Source organism: Propithecus coquereli, unplaced genomic scaffold (genome assembly GCF_000956105.1).
Source record: "Propithecus coquereli isolate 6110/MARCELLA unplaced genomic scaffold, Pcoq_1.0 Scaffold90, whole genome shotgun sequence".
Classification (NCBI taxonomy): Eukaryota; Metazoa; Chordata; class Mammalia; order Primates; family Indriidae; genus Propithecus; species Propithecus coquereli.
In genome coordinates this window covers 3981411-4002725 of record NW_012155285.1, presented here as the reverse complement: position 1 = coordinate 4002725, position 21315 = coordinate 3981411, and the positions used below count along the sequence as shown (strand labels likewise).

The window sequence follows — 21315 nt, the reverse complement described above, 5'->3', positions numbered from 1 at the left end:
AAGACTTTCACTTGTGTGGGTAAGTGTGAGAGTGCTGAGTGTATGGGGTGTACAGCTCTTGTCAGCTGAGGTCAATGTCAGCAGGACTGCAGAGGTCCTTAGTGGCCTGACATGTGGATGTCTCTGGTGGCAGCAGTGGTGGTGAGGGGTTTTGGGGTCTTCGGTATCAAAGCCTTCTGTGGTCTTCCTGTTCTTTTCCCTAGGTCTTCCTAGGATTTGGGAAGAAATCCTAGCCAAAGGGATTTTCCCTGGTGCTAGTTCTGTTACATGGGCATGCTGGTAACCATAGCAGCACTTGGTTCCAGGGTTCAGGAACTTTTGTAGCACCAGTGGTGCTGATATGCAGGGCACAGGTGTTCAGAACAGCAACAGAGCCAGGGTTCTGGGTTCAGGGGTGAGCAGAACTTCTGTGGCACCTGAGTCCTGGGGCAGAGGCAAATTCACTATGGCAGTGGGTGGCATCAGTGTCTGAGACACCAGCATGATCAGTCTTGTTTTGTGATATACTCAAAGTAAACAAACTCAACTCTTTTTAAAAAGCTATAAAATGATGTGGTTAGTGTATGCTACTACAATATTTCATGGAGTTCAATAATTCTTGAAATAAAAATTTCACTTTTAAGGAAATTATATTACTTATGATGCCTTTGGTTGCAAGTTACAGAAAACACACATTGGACTGGTGTCTATACTTATGAGAATGCATTGTTTTATGTAACTGAAAAAAATCCAGTGTTGGCCTAAAGAAGGAATCATTCCAGTAGTGCAGTGATGTTATCATGAAGCCAGTTTTCCTCTTCTGCTCTGTTATGTGTTATCAACTTCATCCTAATATTGTCTGTTCTTATAGTCTCAAAATAGCTTCCACTTGTTTCTGGGGTAAATGCCTTTATTCAAATCCTGGAGGAAATGATTATTTTTGATCCAGAAGTCTCAACAGAAACCGTCGTAGTTAATTGTTCTGCTCAAAACATCTGCCAACATCTAAACCAATCACTATGGGAAGGAAGGGAGAGGACAGGAATAGAATGTGCTGGTTGGTTAGGGAAGTGCTCCATCCCTATAGAGCTGAGGGTAGAAATCAGCACCACAGAATCCTATGGATCTCTAAGTGAAAATTAGGATTATTAGAACGGAAGGAGAAGATATTATACGATGTGGAGATAATAATCTATGGGCAATATTGTGATATAGCACAGTTTTAATTCCAGTATTATTTTCCTAGGAACAAAATACTTTTTCTGAACATTGAAAACACTTAACTTCTTAAAGAGCAGTCACTCAGTTTGATGAAGTGAGAAAGCCCATGGGGGAATAACAACAACAAAAAAGAAGGAAGAAGGAAGAAGGAAGAAGAAGAAGAAGAAGATGATGATGATGATACCCAGCCCTATGTATCTTTTCTTTTTTTCCATACATACATATACTCCTGTCCAGGTATTTTGTGTATAACAAAGGGACTGGAGATCTATTTTGTAAATAAAAGGAAAAGGGTATCCTTTCTGAAATTTTTGCTCAGAAATGAACATGTTTTGTTTTAGAAGCACTTTGGCCTAAGTATCAAGAATCACTCTTGAATTGTTTTTTCAGTTCTCGAAAGACTTAAATCTTCGCCTTATAATGAAGTATGAAAATGAAATGACGAGGAAATTAATGACTGCAATTTTGCTAATGGTTTCTTTGCTCCTTTGAGCAAGTCATTGCTTCCTAGTAAATCAGTAAGAAAAGAGAAGCATGGCTAAAAATTAATAAGGGATTCTAGCAGGCTGGTTCCACTTAACCCTTTTCATCCTCATTCCTAACCCACTTGAATATATTCTTCAGGACATATGCACACTGTAGTGAAAATGTTAGGAAATAATTTTACTTAACAAGTAAATAGCATTCATTTAATTATATATAGCAACTGGAATTGAGGAGATGCATTTGTTTATGTAACAAATTCCTCAGAATAAATTGGATTTTCAACTTGTCATTAAATCCATGGGGATTTGAACTTGTTCACTCCTTAAAAGCAATCAGCTATTTCCAAGTATAAAAGAGAGAAAGCTACTTATGATGCTTCTCAAATACAAGATCGTGCAAAGATACTTTACTGAATAAGGAACAACCATTAAAATGCATTATATTTAACATGAACATATAGAAACAAATGTGCTCAAAGCATCACAAATCCCAAATATATAGTTGCTTTACTATCATTAGCATATAGGTATATTACATTCCTATGAGCACTTAATTTTTGTTGTAGTCTGTCAAAGTTTGATACCACTGTACCTCAGGAAAGTTGTGATTTCCTCTATGTTGTTTATTGATTATTACCATTTAGACTGAAGGCCTTTCTAATCCCTCTTCCTCTGAATTCCTATGGTGGTTGTTATATGTACAAGTCTTTGGCATTGCTCATGTGCCATCTTAAGCTGTTAAGTAGGGCTTGTTTTTCACGTTGCTATGTCTCATTTCCCAAACCACATTGTAATCAATTCAGAAATGTCATTTGTCTTTGAATCTCCCCAATTTTTAACAAAGTGACTGGAGTTAGAACATAAAGCTCCTTGGGGAAGGGGCTTCATCTGATTTTCTTTTCAAGGTAACTCTGAGAACCCTACTCTGACACATCACAAACACTTGATAATGGTTATTAAGTGAAAGAATAATCATTTTAATACCAGTTGCTCAAGAGATGTTTGTTAGGTTGAATGCTACTACTACCTAACCTACTATTTGCTGGACCTATGCTTTTAATTAATTTTCTAATAGCTGTGTGATTTTCATTCATATTTCAAGACAAGTTCATGAGTTTGTGGCCTAGCACTGCCCTAGGATACGTGAAAGACCCAAACACACAAAAAAAGTAGAAATTACAGTTTCTATTTCTGAGAAATTCGTGCTTCATTCCCACTTCTCTAGTATTGCAGCCTTGGTATACAAATTAATAATGGGAGCAATTTTGGTGGGATTACACTAAGGCTTTACGGGATTCAATTTCTAGGTGTACTATCTATCTTGGTATATACCATCCAAATGAAGTCATTTCCTGAACAATTTTCTATTTTGTCTCTCTTTAAAAACAAAATGTGTCATGAGTTGGCTGTTTAAGTAACAGAAAAATTAAGGACTTTTTAAAATAGAAACTTAATAGAAAACCAGACTTAAAGGTTTTTTTTTTTTTTTCTTAAACAGGTTTTATGTATTTAACATTCATATTTAACCTGTAGATTCTGGTTATAGAATACCTATTTTGCCATACTTCAGACTTAGAGTTTTCAAAGGAAAATTTAAGATCTTGCCCCCAAACTTGCTCCTATTTCTGATTTCTCTATTTCCACCATCTCTTCCAGCCACCTAGATTCAAAGTCACAGTTTACCTTAAATCGTTCTTCTCAAGTTATCCCCATTTCTAACGATCTTCCAAATCTGGTAGATTCTACCATTCCATGTCCCTTACATGGAATATTAGCATGATCACATAACCTAAGTCATGCCCCACACTAGTCCATTCTACCCAAAACTTTTAATATTTCATGAGGGCCATTTGAACTGAATATAAACTCCTAAACCAGGTATTGAAGGGGCTTCCCAATTGGACCAATCTACGTTTCATTCTTACTTCTCACCACTATCTGTAATCTTGTTCCAATAACAGTAAAACCATAAAGCCCTAAGATACATAACTCTGTACTTAATGACCCTTTGCTCACTCTGCTGCCTCAAGCTAAAACTTCTTCTAGCCCTTCAAAGGCTACTTTCCCCAGGAAGTCTTCAAAGATCACCCTGACCAGAGGTACCCTCTCTGGAATCACTATACTACGGTGCTTGGGTGTCTCTCATCCTGCAATCCCTGCAGTTATTTATCAGCTCAATGTCTTCCTTGCCCCCACTAAGTTGTCATTTCAGAAGGGCTGAGAACATGTCTTACTCATGTCCAAAGCCCCCGCAGTACCCAGGACACTACACTAACTTGCATATGGTTAAGAGCTCAGCAGATCCTAAAAATATACAGTTTCTATCTACATAAGATACTGTTGGTTGAATTGCAGCAACATGGTCACTTTTCTTGTACCCATCACTTTCAAACTCAAAAAACGTCTATTAGCCTCAAAAGCTATCATGGAACGTAGTAATAGCCCCTCTTAGAAACAAAAGTTATCAGGCAATCCTTGACTAATGGCCCATATTATATGCTTCGTTGTAAAATATTTCAGTTCTTGGTTTAAAATACTTCTAGCTCAATGTCAAAGATGGTTATAATAAATTTTTTAGTTGCTATTGGGAATATATGCAAAGGGACTGAAAAAAAAAGTAACATTTGTTATTTTTAGAGGAGCTACTTCTTCGGACTTTGATACTTAGCAGGTGACAAAAACAATGAATTTATTACTGGCTTAAGAACTGCTTCTCCAAAGTGAAAATAATGAGAGGCAGATGAGCATGAAGGGTTGTTGTTGCTACTGCTGTTGTGTGTTACACTATGCTCTTAAAGTATCTGACAATTACAATGTTCAACCTCAGGGTTTTACAGTGGATATGTCAGCATGTTTTCACCTCAAACAATGGAACTCTCAACTAAAGCTGTATTAAAAATAAGGGCATTTATTATCTAACATAACAGAACATAGACGAACTCTTCAAAACTGAGGAACTCAGTGACATGATGATGTTACAAAGATCCATGTTCTTTCCATATCTCTGCTCTGCCACCCACAGACTCTGCACCATCATAAGGCTTGATCCTCTTGAACTTGCTGCTAGTAACTACTGGGGGTGTATACTTCCCTGTTCACATCCAATGGAACTGGATGAAGGGGGCCTCTCCCCTAACCATGGAAGAAAAATCTCTCCTTTCAGTCTGGTAAATTTAGGTCAACTGTCTACCCCAGGACAAATAGTTATCTCCAGAGAAACACCAGGCAACAATTTGCTCAGGCTTAGGTTTCTAGAATAACTTCTAAAGAGGAGGGTAAAATTTCCATGATTGGCTAAGACCACCTAATACCATTTTAGGGGAAGTGTAAATTACTAAGAGTATATTGATGTTCTAAAATGCACAAAAAAGGAGGGATAAAATGAATGCCGTGGAGTAAGTAACAATTGCAAATATGGACTGGTATTACTGTTTAAACAATGAAGATGATTGACTTCTTAAATCAAGAAACTATAATTTTTCAGATATAAGAATTAAAAGAATTTGTATATTCATTGAATGAGATTTTGTCACAAACAGGTATAGATAATTCCCCAAGTAAATCATCCCGTGAAGACACGGGATATATTTAATGTAGATTGTAGATTCTATGAAGTCAGGCACCGTGTCCATCTTCTGCAGTGTTCTCACCGTGATGCCTGGCACAGGTGAGAAGTTCAAAACATTTTTCTGCTTGAACAGATAAACATAAAAGTAACTTCATTAACAGACACTTGCTGAAGGACAGGGCATCACATTGAAGAGGAATCCTGGGTGACAGATTAATTTAACTATAAAAGGTATCAAAGGAAAGCTTTTACAAAACCAAACTGACTCAATAAGCAAAAACCATCCAGAAAGGTGCTGCTATGCTTCAAGCTAAAGATCTTCTGTTACGCCAGCAAATGCCCATGATAATGGTGTAGTTAAAGGAATATTATTCTGTTTTTGCTTTTAAAAACAGCGTTCAAACCACTTGCAATTATCCTGTATAAGAGCTGAGTATTTGAGCCATAAACCCAGTTTTTATCTGACATCTGCAAGCACAATATTTTCTTTTCATGAGGTCTCCTATCAGAAACCACTTTAGACATCCCCACAAAGACACTGCAGAACACCTCGGGCCAATCAGACAAAATGTACTTTCCTGGATTTCCCTGCAGTTTGATAATGAAGAAAAAAAGAGATGAAGCCAAAGCTTTCCCCCTCCGAGCCATCGTCTTTCTGTAGACGTTTTGAATAAATGTGGCCCGGCTGTCTCACTGACCTTCCAGGACACTGGGACTTCCCATTTCCAAATGCCATGAAGCAGTCCAAGAAAGCGTGCTTCTTTAAATTTGCCTTTCTCCAGCGTTCCTGTGGGAAGAAAACATTTTTTTTTTTTTTCCAAATCAGTCTTATATAAATAAGCTTAACTTTATTTCTCTAGGCTAAAAATGACCTTGTACAGCTAATCCTTGCGTATAAAGTTGCAGGGTTGTTGGTAATTTTTTCCAACTTGTTATTAATATCAGACGCAATTGTGTTTTTGGAACATGAACTTATAAATAAAAAGGTTTAAAAAGAATTCTGTTAAGTGGTAAATGTAAATGATAATGTAAATCAACCACAGAATTGACCTAAGAAGAGAAAGATTATTTATAATAATGTCTCAGGCTCCATCATAAAATTGTTCTTGGTAATAAATTTAGTAATAAGGTACTCACAGCCCTGCCTACTGGAGAAAGGTTGGGATGCAGAATTAATACATCTGGATGCCACTTTTGACAGTTTTACCTAAAGGCAGAGAATGGACTAAATGACCTCTTAAGGTTCTGTTCAGCCCTGTAACTTTCCAAACCTAAGAAATAGTAGATCATGGTTTTAATTTGCTTTATTTTTATTTTTTGTACTCCTTGGAAACCAACAATGGAAGTACTGCCTAAAAAATATAAAATAAGTCTTCTGTCAGAACCATGTACATTTACCTTAACATGCCCTCTGGTTTCATATAAAATTTATTTTAAAGTTGGGGAAGTTTATTCCAAACACTTTGCTATCTGGTTTGTAAATGTTGTACTGTCTACGTCGCAAATCTAATCTATGCTCTGTAGCAAATTTTGTACTTAGTTACTAGAGAAATATGACTGCTTAATGCTTTAGTCCTAGTTAATTTCTGAATTCATACTTTTGACATAAAAAGCATACTGTATATTGCAAGACATAACTTACGGGTTTGAACAGTTCAGGTTCAGGAAAATACTTTGGGTTTCTATGTAGCCAAAATGGAGACAACATCAACAAGTCACCAGAAGGAATGATGTAATTCTATGATAGAAAAAAATCAATTCCAAGTCATTTTTTTTGAAATATGCTTTAAGGAGAGTTTGGCTCATTAAAAATAATGCTACAATTATATTGTGGTGAAGGCTTACATCATTTTATAATTCATGGCAAGAAAATAATAACAATACTGAACAGGCCTTTCCAATTTTCAACTTAGGCGATGTCTGATTTCTAATTCTGCTTATTAGTTACATGTACATATATATTTGGTTACATAGAGGGAAATACTAGTGAAATGTCAAAATCTTAGAAACTAGTATTAGTCCAGTCTAATGCAGCTTTGATGTTTGATATTGGGGTTTGTAGCAAGTGTTCTTGATGATAGAAGCACAGTGGATCCCCAGATTGTTAAACAGAAAAATCCAACTCTGACACAGGGGCAATGGCCATGGTAATGCTGAAGACAGGGGCAGTGGGTGGCCTACCCATGGGGGCACTGATGATGGTGTCAGGGCAGGGGCAGCAGATTCTTTTTTAAGTCCAGAAGCAGCTATTGGAGGAGAAAAATTTGAAGACAACTGGTCAGGAAGACATGGGAAAAAGCAAATGTACATTTACTTGGTTGGTTTTTGTTTGCAGCCATAGTGGTTATGGGACTGAGGATAAGCAGTGTGTTTCCTCAAGCAGCAGAGTCCGTATTATCCTTTCCAATTCATGTTATAATAGGTTCTCATGATTTATAAACTATCCTAAGAACTAAAAACCATTTCATAAAGTCTCCCTTTCGTCACCATGTTCAGGAACCATAGGACAAAGAGATCTCCTAAGTTGTATGATCACTAGATAGCTACCAATGTTATCAGGGGAAGATATTTTATTAGGTAATTCCCGTGGCCAATCATCATAAGCCACATCTATTTAACCCTGTATAATTTTGAAATGTACTCAAGATATTTGCAGAACACTTCCTTTGGGTTTATATATCCCTAATATAAACACTTTACAATGAAAAATATGTCTTTTTATGGCAGCAGGGAGTGGTGTGTGGGGTGGGGATCATCATTTTTGAATCCTGTTGGCTCCAGTGGGAGCCAAGTATTGCTTGAAGTTTGGCAGTTTCAGTACCAAAAGAGCTGGAGAGAGTCAAATCCAAAACTGGGAAGAGAGAAAGGCTTTTGCTGGTGTCCTCTTACCATTTTTAAAATAGAAAGAGACCTGTGAGATCCCAATCTTACCTGTTTCACCTCTGCTGGAATCAGTCATGGAGGGCCCTGATATGTATTTGGGAGCAGGGATGGGTCAGCCCTGGGACAGGCCTCCAGGTCCTTCCCCTTCATACCCCATAATCCCCTCTAGTCGCCGTTGACCTATGATCATGACTCGGAGACTACTGACTACTGCAGCCTACAAATCAGGATAGCAGAGGAAGGGGGACTTCAAATGGGTCCTCAGTAACTGAATTACCACTAGCAACAGGGAGGAGACAAGAAAGGAGTTACTGTTGCAGCAGCAGCAGCAACAGCCAGAGAGACAAATGGCATGAAGGAATGTTGGAGCTGGTTCTGTCAAAGAAAGCCTCTGAGCAAGTGGACATCATCATGCCCAGCCTAAACAGTCCCTATCTTTTTTTACATGACAGATTAAGAGAAAGATCAAGGAGACAAAACAGTTGCAGGACAAGAACACAGATCACTAGCAAAGGGAAGTTACAACTTCTCTGTGTTGTAATAACTGCATCTCTCAGGTAGACAGAATCGAATCTGGCCAGCCCATTTCCCCTGGATGTTGTGAGGCCAAATGAGCTTCATCTGCTAATCTAGAGGCGGGGCTTTCTTGAAGAGGGGAGAGAAAGTAGGACTCTCTGTTGTAACTCAAGAAGGATGCTGAGAGCTAAGTGTGGGCAAGGAATGTAGAATCTTGAAGAGAAAGAAGTCCTACAAAGGTAAAGCATCTATAACAGGAGGTCCAAAGCACACAATTTTTTCTCTTGGCCAGAAGCTTGGTTGGTGTTAATTGAAGATGAAAAAAGGTGTTTTTTCAAATTACACAGTATATTTTTTTCTATGGTAAAAACTGATCTCTACCAAAAGTTTAGTAAATTCAGAAAAATAGAAAGATTAGAAAAGAAAATAACCAGAGTTCTGACACCCAAAGACGGTCATCAATAGGCTGGACTTCTCTCCAGTATTTTTACTTACTAATAGTAGGTTTTTCTTTGTTGTTTTTAAACATAATTTTGATTCTCTTGAATAACCAATTTTTGAATCTTTCTTTGTTCACTTAACATTATAATGTAAGTATTTTTATTGTATATTCATTGTAAATAATTTTCCCTCCAATGGCTACTTAATTTTTCTTTCATTGGGTAGAATTAAACCATAATTAATTTAATCATTCCTTACCTTTTTTCCTATAACAAATAATGTCACCATAAGTATTTTCTTCCACAAAGCATTTTTCATATAAATTATTTTAACATAGACATATGACATGATGGTTCAACATGCAAAGCATTGAACATATACATCACATCAATAGAATGAAGGACGAAAACTATTGATCATCTTGATAGATGTAGAAAAAGCATTTGATAAAATTCACCATCCCTTTATGATAAAAACTCTCAACAAACTAAGCATAGAAGGAACATACCCTAAAATAATAAAGGCCAAATACAACAAACTCACAGCCAACATCATACTGAATGGGGAAAAGTTAAAAGTGTTTTCTCTAAGAACTGGAACAAGACAAGGATGCCCACTTTCACCATTCCTATTCAATATAGTACTAGCTAGAGCAATCAGGTAAGAGAAAGAGATAAAAGGCATTCAAATTGGAAAACAGAAAGTCAAATTGTCCCTCTCTGCTGATATGATCTTGTATCTAGAAAAACCTAAAGACTCCACCAAAACACTCTTAGATTTGATAAATGAATTCAGTAAAGTTGCAGGATCAATGTACAAAAATCAGTAGCATTTCTATATATCGATAATGATCTAGCTAAGAAAGGAAGTAAGAAGGGAATCCCATTTACAATAGCTGTAAAAAAAAATTAAATACCTAGGAATAAATTTAACCAAGGAGGTAAAAGTTCTCTACAAGGAAAACTAGACAACATTGATGAAAGAAATTGAAGATTACACAAATGGAAAAACATCGTATGTTCATGGATTGGAAGAATTAATAGCATTAAAATGACCATGCTTTCCAAAGCAATCTATAGATTCAATGCAGTCCCTATCAAAATACCAATATCATTCTTCACAGAATAAGAAAAAAAAAATTCTAAAATTCATATGAAACCAAAAAGAGCCCAAATAGCCAAAGCAATCCTGCGCAAAAAGAACAAAACTGGAGACATCCCATTGCCTGACTTCAAAATATATCACAAGGCTATAGTAACAAACATGGCATGGGATTTGTATAAAAATGGACACTTAGACCAATGAAACAGAATAGAAAGCCCAGAAGTAAAGCCACATACGTACAGCCAACTGATCTTTGACAAAGCCAATAAGAACTCACCTTAGGCAAAGGGTACCCTCTTCAAAATACAGTGCTGGGAAAACTGAATAGCCATATGCAGAAAAATGGAACTGGATCCCTATCTCTCACCATATACACAAATCAACTCAAGGATTAAAGACTGAAACATAAGACCCCAAACTGTAAAAAATACTATAAGCGATCTAGGGAAAACTCTCCTGGATATTAGTCTAGGCAAAGAATTTATGACTAAGACCTCAAAAGCACAGGCAACAAAAACAAAAATAGACAAATGGGATAACAAAAAACTAAAAAGCTTTTGCATAACAAAGGAAACAATCAACAGAGTAAAGAGACAACCTAATGGGAGAACAAATTTGCAAACCATACCTCTGATAAAGAATTAATAACTAAAATATATAAGGAACTCAAACAACTCAATAGTGAGAAAAAAATTTATCAACTTATCAAAAAATAGGCAAAGGATCTGAATAAACATTTCTCAAAAGAAGACATATAAATAGCCAACAAGTATATAAAAAAATGCTCAACATCACTTATCATCAGGGAAATGCAAATTAAAACCATAATAAGATGTCACCTCACACCTGGTAGAATGGCTATTATCAAAAAGACAAAAGATAACAAATGTTGAAGAAGTTGTGTAGAAAAAAAAAAAAAACTCTTGCATACTGTTGGTGGGAATGTAAATCAGTACAGCCATATGGAAAACAGTGTGGAAGGTTCCTCAAAAAATTAGCAATAGAACTAACACATGATCCAGAAATCCTACCACTGAATATATATCCAAAGAAAATGAAATGTCAAAGAGGTATCTGCCCTCCCATGTTCACTGCAGCATTATTCACTATAGCCAAGATATGGAATCAACCCAAGTGTCCATAAATAAATGAATGGATAAAGAAGATGTGGTATACATACATTATAAAGTACAATTCATTCTTAAAAAAAAAAAAAGGAAATCTTGTCATTTGTGACATGGATGAATATGGTGAACATTATATTAAATGAAATAAGCCAGGCACAGAAAGATAAATATTATATAATCTCACTTATACATGGAATCTAAAAAAGTTGAACTCATAGAAGTAGAGAGTAGAATCGTAGTTACCAGGCGCTGGAGGTATGGGGGTGGTACTTGGGAAGATGTTGGTCAAAGGATACAAAATTTCAGTTAGGGGACATAAGTCAAGAGATCTATCATACAACATGGTGTCTATTGTTAATAACAATGTATTGTATTCTTGAAAATCACTGAGAGTAGACTTTAAGTGTTCTCACCACAAAAACAATAAGTATGTGAGATAATGCATACATTAATTAGCGAGTTTAGCCATTCCACAATGTATACATATTTCAAAACAACCTGTTGTACAAAACAAATATACACAATTTTTATTTGTCAACCAAAAAATAAACTAGTTATAAATAAAATCAATAATATGCCAATCAAAAAATATATATATATAAGCAAAATATGTACTTTCTTTTCCCTAGAAGGTTGATTATTTTACAACAAAATCAAAGCTTACCAAAATTTTAACTGGCTTCATCACTTTTCTAGTAATGATACCAGGGGCTCTTAAACGAATGGTTTCCAAAACACACCATTTGATTAGAAGGAGTTTCTCCAGTTCATCTTCAGACACTTTAATCTTATCTTTGCCTGTAAAAAGAATTTTTTTTTTAATGCGGGGAAAAAAAAGATGGATTAAACAGGCCAGAAAGTGATTTTTGTGTAATCTCATCAACATAGGTTACATATGGCCTCTGACAGCTAGCAGTGTTACTATTAAGATTACTTTTTGCATACCAAGTTTAGTCATTTATTGTCTCTTTTTCTTTATCACTTTCCTCTAGACGAGATAAAATGCATGGCATGAAAAAGTAAGCCATGTTGATTACTGCAAAGTGATGGATCAGTATTCGACTTCAGTTCTCACAGTCCTCTGGCTACCAGATGGCTAAGGTAGTCCCTGTCAGCAAGGTGTTCAAGTTTCACTCTCTCATTCTTTCTTGTCCAAATTCTGATCCTACTTAAAGAAAAAGCAATACGAGATTGGCATCGAAAGCACAAAGAATATGAGAAGACACCTGACTTTCTTCTTCTACCTTTTACCTGCTGATTTGTTTTTGTTTTCAATCATTCCTTTCAGAAGGCCGAAAAAGAACATTAGGAAAGGTGCGATGCAGCTGGAACGGTGAGCACGCCCTCTAAGCACAGGTGCATGGAACCTTCCTAATGTGATGCGCATGCTTTATCTAAAGTGTATGCTGAAGACACCTGAAAAAGGATTGAGGGTCAATCTTTGTACCATCCAACATACGGTCAGGACTTTTCAGTCAAATTAGACAATTTAGTTCATGGTATTTCAAATAAAATATGTGCATTTTTAAAATTACTTAAAATGACTCAGCTTTCAATTTGGTTTTGAAAGCATTTGTTTAACAAAAGGCAACAACATTGTCAGTTTAATTAAGTCAACTCATTTCTCCCTTTCACGTTTGCTTTGTGACTATATTGGGAATGAGGGGACGAGAGTGGAACACAGGGTGTCCGGCCATGTCGCCCTTGGACTCCAGATGAGGCTCGTTCTAAAGCAAGCCCATTCTGCAGGAGAGGGCTGGTTGGGTGCTGCCTGAAAAATCTTGTCTGTCAGTAGAGGTAGAATTCCTGAGGAATCAGAAGCAAGCATGTTTGGTTAGTGGAGGCTGAGAACCAGGGTATATTAATCCTATCCATAGGGGTGCCTGTGCAGTCTATTCAACTTGACAGATTCTTGAGTACCAAATAGGGACCTGGAGCTGGGGTAGGCTCTACCAGTGTTACCATGGTTAAGGCACAGCTCTTGTTTGCAATATGCTTAGTCTACCAGAAGGTAAGGGACAAGCACACAGTTTAAAGTACGTCATACAGTCAGGGAAACCATTCTGTGAAATGTGAAATATTCAAAGGCAGTTAAAAGCAGGTAGTATTTATGTTCAACCAAAGGAAAAGGAAAATATTCTATGAGAATATTTCTATCAAACTACAAGTATAATTTGTTCCTTGCACAGGGTCAGTTGATCTAAATAAATACATATCAAATTAACAAATGGTTTAACTCCAACATGGGGAGATGAATGGGTGGATATTCTAGACAAAGGAAAGAGGTAGAACAAAACGAAGACTGTAGAAAGCATGCGTATATTCAGAAAATGGCAACAGGTCTAGTTTGCCTGCAAGGTGGGATACATGTGATGGAACAGTGAGAGATGCACTAATGCCGTAATATAGATAGTCCTCAATGTCACTTGTAAAATGTGGGGACTAGAGAATTTAGAGACTTCCTGCCTTGGGCTGAAGGAGGGTGAACACTTCAACAGTGAAACAGTGATATACAGCACTATTCTGTATTAAATTAAGACCTTCTGCTTATTTGCTCAGACCTAACTGATCTAATATTAAAAGGAAACAAGTGTCCTTATAGGATTTTTCTTTTAACCTTAACAGACATTGCCCCACAAAATGTTTGCTTTTGCTTTCCCATAACAATTATTGGAAAATAGTAGGTTTGCCTTCTGCATCTTCACAACCTAAATACCATAGTTTTTCCAAATTGTGTTCTATGAAATACTCAAAAGATGTCAAATGTTAGGAGGAGCAAGAAGGTTCTATGGCCAGCTATGGGAAACCCTGAATGCTATTGGTGATTCACTGGACACATTAGTGCATTGCAGGCTCTGAGAAATCCTGAAGTAAAGAGAGCTATTTACACCAATATTCCCAGACATTTTTGGTCATGGAATCTGTCTTCTTCCATTAACCATACAAGCAAATCATTAGCTATTTAACAAGAATATAAAAGATAACTAGTCACATAATAGCTATGGATTCTGAGGCAATCCTACAAAAAAGCAAACCCTGGTTTTAATTTGAGCATTACCAGCACATGCCATAGTCTTTCATGCATGCGGTCTAATCTACAAGCAGCTTTTAAGAACCAAAAAAAGCATTACCAACTGAAAACTATCTTAGTACACCATAGAAAGACAGTGGCACCACAAATTTAACTTATTTTACATTTTTCCCAAACTACCCCAACATTTGCTAAACTAATTCAGAAAAATAATTTAGGATAGCCATGATTAGAATTAGAAATTCTCTATTTGAAAAGTGACTGAGATTTTTGCATATGCAACAGATATCACTATTCAAGCAAATAAACAAATATTTATTTGGTATTTAGTGGAGAGCAAAAATGCTAAGCATTCCAGGAAATACAAGAAATTTAAGTTTTAGAGCTCTTTACCCTCAAAAAAACTATAAATTCTAAAACTGAAAAAAGGATAAGTACTTTGTCCAGATAGCGTTAAAATGAGAAATTCTGACGTTCTAATTTGTGGATTAGTTTATGAATGGCACACATACTTGGAGCAGCATCTAGCATGTGGTGACTGTTCAATACACAGTGATGTTTATTTATGTTATTATTATAACCATGATTAGTATGAATTTAATAATGACTCTTTAGAAACCACACCTTCCTAATGTACTTTTACTCCATAGCTAATAAAGCTACTCTTTTTCCTGAATTCTTTTTTTTTTTTTTTTTGGGACAGGGTCTTGCTCTGTTGCCTGGGCTAGACTGCAGTGGCATCCTCATAGCTCACTGCAACCTCCAACCTCAAACTCCTGGGCACAAGCAATACCCCTGCCTCAGCCTCCAGAGTAGCGGGGACTACAGGCAACTAAAAGCAATTAACATGTGATAGGTGCTATCACATTAAAGTGTGCAACTCACTGTGGAAGCATAGTGGTGACCGTGACCAAATGGCAAGAGAGGTATCATAGAGGCTTTTCAGAAGAAGTAAAATCTGAGGAAAAAATTAGATATACGAAAATAAAGGGCACGTTCAGATAACAGGAATTCAGCGTGGAATAGAGAGTCCAGTGCAGAAAGTGACTAATATAATCAACTGTGGAGGAAGGTGTGAACAAGCTGTCACACTTGGTTCCTGGTGGGGTGGTCATGGATCCACCCTCCCTCTGAAGATGTTCCACTGATGTCCCAGTCTGCTCACAGGAGCTGAAGCCAGAGATTATGATAGGAGGCTCCTTTCCCTCCATTCAACCTCTGAAATTGCCGCAGGAGTGCCAAGTTTCAGTTTGGGGACCTCCTCTCTTCTCTGTCTACATTTCACCCCTGGGGGATTCAAAAAAACCTTTTTTTGTAAAATACTATCAATGGACTGGTGACGCCCAGAATTATATCTTCTGCCTTGATCCCTTTCCTTGAGTTCCAGATTATTTTCAACCAACTGGCCTCTTGATACCCTGTTTGCATGTTTAAAAGACACCTCGGAACACACATTGACCAATACAGAACTCTTCATTTTCCCCACTGAAATAAAGCCTTTTTTCCCTTGATCTTGACATCATAGAAAATGGTAACAAGGTTTGCCCAGTTGCTCAAGCCCAAAACCTAAGAGTCATCTATGACTTTATGCTAATGAAGTGACTCTTGGAGGATGGGGGCTAATTGTCAGAGGAACTAACCATGTGATTAGAGGGTTAGAACTTTCAGCCCCAGCCTCCAACCTCTGGGGAGATGGGCTGGGGATTGGGTTAATCACCAATGGCCAGTGCTTTAATCAACCATATCTTTGTAATGGAGCTTCCATAAAGACCCTAAATAGAGGGGTTTGAAGAGCTTCTGGGTTGGGTTGGTGAATACATTTATGTGCTGGGAGGGTAACACACCCCAACTTCAGGGAAAGAAACTACCCTCAGGACCCTTCCAGACCTTGCCCTATGAACTTCATCTGGCTATTCATGTGTATAGTTTAAAAAATATCCTTTATAATAAACTAGCAATAGTAAGTAAAGTGTTTCCCTGACTTCTGTGAGCCGTTATAGCAAATTATTGAACCTGAGGTGGTGGTCATGGAAATCCCCTGATTTGCAGCCAAGTTGGACAGAAGTGTGGGTAACCTAGAGACTCACTTTTTTTTTTTTTTTTTTTTTTGGAGACAGGATCTTGCTCTGTTGCCCAAGTTAGAGTGCTGTGACATCATCATAGCTCACTGCAACCTCACACTCTTGGGCTCAAGCAATCCTCCTGCCTCAGCCTCCCCAGTAGCTAGGACTACAGAAGCACACCACCATGCCCAGCTAATTTTTGGTAGAGACATGGTCCAAGCTGGTCTTGAACCTCTGGCTTCGGGCGATCCTCCTGCCTCGGCCTCCCAAAGTGCTAGGATTACAGGCATTAGCCACCACACCCAGCCTGGAGACCCACTCCTTTTGACTGACGTCTGAAGTGGTGGTAGTCTTGTGGGATTGAGCTCTTAACCTGTGGGGTCTACGCTAACTTCAGGTAGTTAGTGTCAGAACTGAATTAAATTCTAGGACACCTAGTTGGTGTCTGAAGAGAATTAGAGTATTGCTTGGTGCACAAAACACATACAGGGGTGTCAGAAGTATTGTGAGTAGAGAAACAGTTTTCCTTTATCCTCCCTTTCCCTCCCTTAACCATCAAAACTTGTTTTTATCTACAAACTAAACTTGACTTTCATTCATATCACTCCATCTCCATAGCTACCAACACTTGTCCATTGTACAAGCCCCCAACATTTCTCACCTGGTCCATGGTAACAGCCTCCATTGTGCTCCCTGTTCCCATCTGGCTCTTCTAACATTCCCTGTGCGAATCTGACCAAGTCAGCACCCTCTACGGGACCCTTGAATGGCTTCGATGCCATTTAGAATTAAATTCAAAATTCTCACTTTGGCAAATAAAGTCCTATCTCTCCCTCTAATCTCATTTATGACCTATTCAATTATCCAACATCTCTGGGCCTCAGTTTGCTCACCTACAAAATGGAAATATTGAAAGTATCTGCCTTATAGGGCTGTTGTCAGGATTTAAAGAGTTAACACATGTAAAGCTCTTACAACTGTAATTGGCACACGGCAAATGCTCAGTAAATGTTACCCATTATTATTATTATCATTATTATTTCCTCTGCCTTTTCCAACTGTTTGAAAGACTGGCTCTCTCTCACACTTCAGGCTTTAGCTAAAATATCTCCTCCTCATGGAATCCATCCTGACCACTCCAGCTAGCCTCCCCCTGATCACTGTCATGCCATTTTACTTCTTTGTAGTTCCTCTTAATATATAAAATAATTTGGCTCACTGTTAATTGTTGGGCTCCCCCAAATAGGATGTGATTACATGTGTTTCAGAATCTTGTTCCTTCTATTCTTTGATGTATGCCCAGTATCTAACATAGCACCTGGCATATAGTGGGCACTCCATATATTTTTATTGAATGAATAAATGTTTAAAATGGTAGAAGATAAGATCAATTAAGCTTTTAGTTTGCGTAAGAGCAATGGGAGGTATGCAGAGAAGTCAAATGTGAAAGACATTTCTGAGGGAGAATGTAACAAACTTTAAGTAAGAAAATATTTAGTAAAAACCTAGTATGAGGTTATTAACCTAGTATTAGGTTAATAGTAAACCTAGTAAACCTAGTATTAGGTTATTAAGTATGAAATGTCCAATTCCCTTAAGTACTCAGTTTGACAGTTGATATTTCTGACATTTCACTTTGACACTTCCTGTTTTATTTTTATTGTGAAGGTGCATGCTCATTCTTTCAAACGCAGGATTTGGCTTGTGATTATCTTTCAATTTTTTTTTTTTAAGAGCAATTTTGTGAAATCATGGATAAGTAAAAAACTTGTGTTATTTTCAAATATGAGTTCCGTTGTGGAACCAATGTTGCACAGACAGCTCAATATCAACAAAGTGTTTGAGAAGGATGTGGCTAATGAACACACAGCATGTCATTGGTTTGAGAAGTTTCATTTTGGTGATTTTAATCTTGAAAATGAGCCACGTGGGCGAGCTGAGACCAAGGTGGATAATGATGGACTGAAAGCTACGGTAGAAGCAAATTCATCTTAACCTGGCATGAATTAGCAGCAAGGTTTGATGTTACTATTCCCATAGTATTGGACCATTTGAAACAAATTGGCAATGTAAAGAAGCTAGATAGATGCATGAATTAAATGAGCGTCAGAAGAGAAACCATCTCGAAGCTTGCCTTTCTTTGCTGACATGACATAAAGACAAACCATCTCTACATCATATTATTACATGTGATGAAAAATGGATTCTTTTTGACAACCACCAGCATTTGGCACGATGGTTGGGTAAAGATGAAGTGCCAAAACACAGTCCAAAACCGAATATTCATTTAAAAAAGCTAATGGTGTGTGTTTGGTAGTCCACTACACTACACTACACTATCCACTACAGCTTCGTGAAACCTGGTTAGTCAATTACAGTGGATGTCTACTGCAACCAATCGGATGAGATGATGCGGATGCTTTCGATCAAGCAGCTGAGATTGCTCAATAAAGACAGGCTAATCCTCTTGCAAGACAATGCTCGACCACATGTCACACAAACAATGCTGCTCAAACTACAGAAGCTGGACTTGGAAACTCTCTGTCATCCACCATATTCACCAGACCTTGCACCAATTGACTACCACTTCTTTGAGGCTTTGGACCACTTCTTGCAAAGAAAAATATTCAATTCTCAACAAGCTGCGGAAAATGCCTTTCGCAATTTCATCGTTATTCGCTCTCTTCACTGCTGGCATAAACAAGCTACTGTTAAGAAGGTAAAACTGTGTTGATAGTTTAGGTGCATACTTTGATTAATTGTACTGCCTCTTGTTTGAGAGATAATAAACCAAACTTTTGATTCAAAATTGGACATTTCATATTTGATGACCTAATACTAGACCAATGGTTCTCAGACATTAAGTATGTATCAGCATCATCTGGAAGGCTTGCTAAAACACAAATTGCAGGCCACCCAAAGTTGCTGATTCAACAGATATGAGATGGGGCCCAAGAATCTGTATTTCTGGCAAGTTCCCAGGTGACATTAATGCTGGGTTCAGGGACCACACTTTAGGAACCAGAGTGTTAGACTAAAATAAGCAGAAGATATTCTTGGATTTTATTTATTAAATATTCTAGGTTTAATGCAGTTATTATTACAGTTCTAAAATTATCTCTTCTATTGTATAAAATGAAGGTAAATATACTTAAAGTATAAAAATTATGATTTAAATTAGAAATCCTAAGTTGATATATTGACATTGAAAGCCACTAGCTTTTATTAGACTGAACAGATAAGATGGGAAAGAAGTTTCATTTCTTCTTATGAACCATAAAACTAGACAATGTGATGATTAACTCTGATTTAATTTTTAATTGGCCAGGATTTCAGAAAGAGTTCAAAATTATATCACTTTTACAACTATATAGGTATTACCTTCACCTGTACAGGAATGCCAATGTGCCTTCTGAAGCTCACTGGCTTGAGCTTATATTTACCTATAAATACTGGGCCCTATTCTCCTCCTCTCCAGTATAAGGCCATACCTAAGAGCATGTGTTGGCAAATTATGGTCAACAGGTAGCTCACCTTCCTGATTTTGTAAATAAAGTTTTATTAGAAAACAATTAACATTCATTTGTTTACATGTTGTCTATGACTGTTTTCACATTATAATAGCTGAATTGAGTAGTGGCAACAGAGACCTTATGTTCCATAAAGCCTAAAATACTTACTATCTGAATTTATACAAAAAAAGTTTGTCCCTATCTTAGGGGTACCAAGGGGACACACTACTGGTTTGTTCCTCATTGTACCTCCTATGCTCAGACGTCCAGATTTTACTCTAGTGTTTGAATTTTACAATACTATAAAGTCTAGGTGGTCTTCACTGTACAGATTGTTTACCAAGCGAAGTATACAATGCCCAGCAGAGTAGCTGAATAAACCCCATAAAATATGGTTATTTTACAAGGAAAATATAGACTATCTCTCAGGAAAAGCAATGTCTTTGTTTAGAATATGCTATAATGGTCTTCAAATTATATTCACATATCCAGAGGGCACATGGGAAAAAATAATGTTAAGGAAATCAATTTCCTGATACTCGATTTCCATATTTAGTCTTCTCTAAAACTGCTCTAAGAAAAGGCTGTGGTCTAGTTCTCTTTCCCTACCTCCCCTAATACAATCACCTTTTCCTCACTTTACGATAGAATGCCTTGCCTCTCTCAGCCATCCTGATTTTTATTCTAGTGCAATTTCTCTCAGCAGAGGTATAAATATCTCTTGGGTACCAAACAAAAGGGCAATTAGGTAACACATGGAGCCTACGGGAAAAGCCCTTGACTAAAATAGGCGCAGGAAAGAAATACTGAAAACAGATTATGTCTTATTTCATCTATTTGAGCCCTTGCTCACAAAACCATATATCTGTTTCCCATGTTTGTCCACCTGACTATCTTAAAATCAGAATTCAAAAATGAGATAGTGTCACAGCAACCTATATTAACATGTTTATTTGAATTCAAAAAATTAAGACAGATCTTTTCTGTTATAAGATAAGCTGAATTGGTTGATTAGTTTGATAATAAGGACTGGCTTTGGGAATTAGGTTATATGGCAGACATTTTTCATAACTGAATGCACTAAATCTGCAAGTTTCGATATTTAAATATTTTAAATGGACTAAGAACATGTAGACAATATATCAGGAATGACAAACCCTTGGCAATTATTTAAACACAGGATAACAAATATTATATATCAATTTGAAAAGGTACGAGGGGATACAAAATTCTTTTAGAATGTACTCGAGAAAAGAAAGAAAGAAAACCTCGGCCTGCCTGGCGCAGTGCTTCACGTCTGTAATCCCAGCACTTTGGGAGGCCGAGGCAGGAGAATCGCTTGAGCCTGGAAGTTTTCAAGACCAGCCCGAGCAACATAGTGAGGC

General features: G+C 37.2%; 1 protein-coding gene across 1 annotated transcript in view; it reads right to left on the bottom strand.

Moving 5' to 3' along the window:
- LOC105826662 (24-hydroxycholesterol 7-alpha-hydroxylase) overlaps positions 1-21315 on the bottom strand; it is a 111112-nt gene that overhangs the window by 26766 nt on the left and 63031 nt on the right. Inside the window, exons 8-12 of the mRNA XM_012664665.1 lie at positions 17179-17220; positions 12551-12558; positions 11989-12122; positions 6896-6991; positions 5952-6040 (exon numbers count right to left, since the gene is read on the bottom strand). Coding sequence (XP_012520119.1) covers positions 5952-6040; positions 6896-6991; positions 11989-12122; positions 12551-12558; positions 17179-17220 — 369 coding nt within the window. The remainder of the gene's footprint in view (positions 1-5951; positions 6041-6895; positions 6992-11988; positions 12123-12550; positions 12559-17178; positions 17221-21315) is intronic.